General features: G+C 33.6%; 1 protein-coding gene across 1 annotated transcript in view; it reads left to right on the plus strand.

Annotated features, from left to right (window-relative positions):
- Positions 1-2,622: 2,622 nt before the first annotated feature.
- Positions 2,623-5,192, plus strand: part of FAM117B (family with sequence similarity 117, member B) — a 58,585-nt gene continuing 56,015 nt past the window's right edge. Inside the window, exon 1 of the mRNA XM_008592124.1 lies at positions 2,623-2,770. Coding sequence (XP_008590346.1) covers positions 2,750-2,770 — 21 coding nt within the window. The 5' untranslated portion in view covers positions 2,623-2,749. The remainder of the gene's footprint in view (positions 2,771-5,192) is intronic.

Consider the following 5,192-nt stretch of genomic DNA (forward strand, 5'->3'; position numbering starts at 1 on the left):
GAACCCCGAGAAACCTGGATTCACATCTTAGTATTACCATAATTAGCTATTCAACAATAGGCAAATAACTTCTCCATGTACCAATCCACCTCTTCCCTCCACCCCATACCTTGCCATGCCCCATTTTACAAATGAGGATAATACCTATTTCATAGGATGTGTAGTATCACAATGCTCGTGTTCAAGTAACCCTTATAAAGCACAAGAGTAGTGATGCTGGCAATTCAGATATGCCAAAGAGAAGCTGTAAAATGTTTAAGTGAAAAGGTGCACATTCTTGACTTAATAAGGAAAGAAAATGAATCATGCTGAAATTGCTTCGATCTACAGTAATTGTGCAGAGTGAAAAAGAAATTTGTGCTGGTTTTGTTGTTGCACCTCAGACTGCAAAAGTACAGCCACAGTGCCTGATAAGTGCTTATATAGGATTTGGTCCTGTCCATAGTTTCAGGCATCCACTGGAGGTCTTGGGACATATCCCTTGCACATGTAGCAATAAATGTCTTCCATGTTGCCTAAGTTCCTATTCATAAGTTCCTTTTCATCTCTTGTCTCTTTGTGCTGCTTTAAAAAAAATTTTTTTTTAATTTCCCAGCTCATTAACTCTGTATTAAGCTGTATTTCTCTTCTGTTTAATCCATCCATTGAGTTTTAATTTTAGTGAATATATTTGTTTATTTTAGAAGGTCTGTTTTTTTTTCTTTTTCATATCTATCAGGTCTTTTTTTTCTTACCTCAGGACTTACACATGTACTTCCTTAGGGTCTTTATTCAGATGCTGCATTCTTAGAAGTCGGACTTATGGTATGCACAGCTTGCTGCTGAAGGTAAATTCTAGGCTAAGGAATGAGGGTTCTGAACTTATTTGTACAGTGTCAGTAAAAATTTGTTTTCAGTTTTTAAATGAGAGTTATATGATGTGACATTAGCTGTATTTTTTAGGTAAGCCTGCAGCAGGGGAGAGTTTTTTGAACATATATATTGTTCTAAGTCTATGATAACATTTTTTAAGGAGTAGGTTAAATTATCACACATCTCCATTGAATAAATTTGAAAATCATACTATAATGGGTACTTTCCAAATAAGTGGCTAATTCAGTAATTGTTCGCAAATTGACTTTTTTTTTTTTTTTTTAATTTACTGAGAATAGTGAATGTAATTGTCCTTTAAACAGTTTGTTTTAAGAAAGCTAATTTCATGTGCTGGCAGTTTGCATTTAGTAACAGTGTTTAACCAAATTCGATTATCTTAAATTCTATGTATATTGAGTTTCTTTTTTAGTGAGTATTTTAATTTATTGGTCATTAAACTCAGGTCATGATATTTGTCATATTCTGCTTTGAGTTAGAACTGTTATTGCCTTTTCACACAGTTATTTCACTGTTATTGCCTTTGCACACAATTAATCTTTAATAAATGTTTATAAATTGAAATAATTTTGACATTATTATTTTATGACTTGAAATAATTTTGTTAATCAGTAGGTAATAGATAATAGGAGATAATAAATAGGTGGAAAAGGGGAAATCAGAGGAGAAATGTGCTTTTTTTCGTTTATTTTTCTAACAGGCTGTATTTACTCTATAATGTACATTATTTCTTTTACATCACCTCTAACTTCCATTACTTACACTTTTTATTTTTAGTTTACATCTAAATGCATATCCAGTAGCTTGAAAAGGGAAAGATTTTTGAATATGTGTCTTCAATTATAGTTCCTATAGCTTGGTTAACATGGTATTTACAGTCTATTTATTGTAATAAAATCATACTAAGATATGTTTTACGGAGCTGATTCAAATGGAATTTTACGTATAACTTTATCTTAGCTGCCTTATATCCTTTTTGTTATAAGCAGGGATATAATGATAAATAAGTATTTTATATATTGTACCAATTTATTCTTAAAACCAAGATGAACATTTTTTAGATGGACAGATATACATTTGTCTTATTTTCTATTTTTTTTATAGAGATTTTTGTTGATTCATAGCAATGGCAAGAAATAATACAGAAATCTTTTGTGCACTTTGCCCAGTTTCTCCCAAGGATAACATTTTGCAAAACTGTAATATAGCATTACAACCAGGGTATTGACATTGGTACAATCCACTGATCTTATTCAGGTTTCTTCAGTTATTACTTGTACTCATTTGTGTTTGTACATGTGTGTTGAAATCTGCATTGTTTAATATCCTGTGTATATTTGTGTATCCACCACCACAGTCAAGACACTGAATAGTTCCATCACTACAGAGTTCTCCCCGGTTGCCCTTTTATAACAACACCTACCTCTCTCCAGACCCCTCACCTTCACTCCCATGTCCTTAATCCTTGGCAATCCCTAATCTTTCCTACATTTATAAAATTTTGTCATTTCAAAAATGTTATATAAATGAAATCATATAGTATGTAATCCTTTGGGATTGACTGTTTTCACTCAGTATAATTCCCTGGAGATTCATGCAAGTTGTGCATATCAGTGAGTGTGACACCGAGGGTTGCGATCCCGTTACCGGTCAGTAAAAAAGACAAAAAGGAAAAAAAAAAACTTAGTTTCTGCTTTGTTTCCTTCTTAATCTGATTTTAAAAATAAATATTTTTGTCTTAAATCTAGGTGACAAAACACGACCGCCTTCCTCTAGCCCTTCCAGTATTATCCGACGTACTTCCTCCCTGGATACACTCGCTGCTCCATACCTTGCTGGGCACTGGCCTCGCGATAGTCACGGGCAAGCTACACCTTGCATGAGGGACAAAGCTACACAGGTAGGTTTATTACAGTTCTTATTTTACTCTGTAGCCACTTCTTAAAATATCATTTCTTATACCCTGTGTTCAAATTCTTGAAACATTAGTGTATTTAGATTACCTGAGAAGCTCTGTTGTCTCTCAGTCACTTTTCCTTTCTTGAGTAAGCCTAGGATTCTGAAAGAATCCAAATTTCCAGTTCTTTACTATTTGATTGGTATTCCTGTCCTTTCCTTTTTTCACATGTTAGATCAGATTTCTCTAAGCCAATGACTCCATACATTGTTTTTTAGACAGGCTGGGCTATAGTGCTAACAAATGAATGATTACATCATGGAATCCTTTAAGACAAATAGTTTCTTGATTGTGTAACTGATATATATGTTTAAATTTTGTTTTACCGAGCTAGAAACACTTAACATGAGCTCTACCCTCTTAACCAATTTTTAAGGGTACAATATTGTACAGAAGCTCTCTAGAACTTATTCATCTTGCTTAACTGAAACCTAATGCCCATTGATTAGTAACTCCCCATTTATCCCTCTTCCACCCCCTGGCAACCACCATTCCACTCTGATTTTATGAATTTGACTATTACAGATGTCTCATATAGGTAGAATCATGCAGTATTTGTCCTTCTGTGACAGGCTTATTTCACTTCACATGATTTCCTCAAGGTTCATCCATGTTGTCATATATTGCAACATTTCCCTCTTCTTTAAAAGCTGAATAATATTCCATTGTATGTATATAACACACTTTCTTTATCCATTCATCTGCCAATTTAGATTGTTTTCTTGGCTGTCATGAATAGTGTGCTGTAGTGAACATAGTAGTGCTAATATCTCTTCAAGATTCTGATTTCAGTTCTATTGGAATTGCTGGATTATATGATTGTTCAATTTTTAATTTTTTGAGCAACTTCTATACTGTTTTCTATGGTGGCTGCACCATTTTGCATTCCTATCAACAGTGTGCAGTGGTTCCAATTTCTCCACATGCTCACCAACATTAGTTTGCTTTTTGATAATAGCCATCCTGAGAGGTGTAAGGTGATAACTCATTGTGGTTTTGATTTACATTTCCCTGATGAGTGATGTCGAGTTTTTTCATATATACCTTTTGGCCATTGTATGTCTTCTTTGGAGAAATGTCTATTTAAGTCCTTTGCCCCTGGGATATTAGAGGAGTTTCTTATGTATTTTGGAGATTAACTCCATATTAGATACATGGTTTGCAGATATATTCTCCCATTCTATAGGTTACTTTTATACCCCTTTGTTTCTTTTGCTGTGCAGAATCTTTTTAGTTTGCTGTAGTCCCACTTGTCTACTTTTGCTTTTGTTACCTGTGTTTTTGATATTGTATCTATTGTCAAGACCAATGTCATGAAGCTTATCTTCTGTTTATTTCTAGGAATTTTACAGTTTCAGGTCTTATGTTTAAGTCTTAAGTTCATTTTTGTGTATGGTATAACTTCTTTCTTTTGCATGTGGAAATCCAGTTTTCCCGGCATCTTTTGTTGAACAGACTATCCTTTCTCCATTGGCACTCTTGTCAAATATCAGCTAACTGTAATGTGTGGATTTGTTTTTAAGCTCTCTCTTCTGTTCCATTGATCTATATGTCTTGTCTTTGTGCCAGTACCATGCTGTTTTTATTACTGTAGCTTTGTAATATATTTTGAAACCAGGAAGAATGATGTCTCCAGCTATGTTCTTCTTTCTCAAGATTGATTTGGCTATTTATGGTCTTTTGGTTCCACATGAGTTAGAATTTGTTTCTTCTATTTCTGTAAAAAAATGCCATTGGGATTTTGATAAGGATTGCGTTGAATTTGTAGATAACTTTGGGTAGTAGAGACATTTAACAATATTAAATCTTCTAATTCATGAACATGAGATACCTTTCCATTTTTTTGTATCTTTAATTTCTTTCATCATTATTTTGTAGTTTTCAGTATACAGGTCTTTCATGTCCTTCGTTGTGTTTATTCTTATGTTTATTTTTACGTGTTTTATTCTTTTTGGTGCTATTATAAATGTGATTATTTCTCTAATTCCCTTTTCAGATTTTTTCGTTAGTGTAAGGAAATGTGTCTGATTTTTGTATTGTGATTGTATCCTGCAACTTTACAGAATTTATTAGTTATAACAGTTTATTTTAAGGAGTCTTTAGGTTTTTATATAACATCATGTCTGGAAACAGGAACAAATTTATTCTTCCTTTCTGATTTGGATGACTTTTCCATCCCTTCCTCCCTCCCTCTCTCTCTTTCTCTCTCCCTTCCTTCCTTTTTTTTGCCTAACTGTCCTGGCTGGGACTTCAATACTGTATTGAATAGATTTGGTGAGAGTGGGCATCCTTGCTTAGTATTTATCCAGAAAGGGTGTTGAATTTCGTTAAATGCTTTTTCTACGTCTATTGAGATCATCATTTG

Source organism: Galeopterus variegatus, unplaced genomic scaffold (assembly GCF_000696425.1).
Source record: "Galeopterus variegatus unplaced genomic scaffold, G_variegatus-3.0.2 Scaffold7609, whole genome shotgun sequence".
In the NCBI taxonomy this organism is placed as follows: Eukaryota; Metazoa; Chordata; class Mammalia; order Dermoptera; family Cynocephalidae; genus Galeopterus; species Galeopterus variegatus.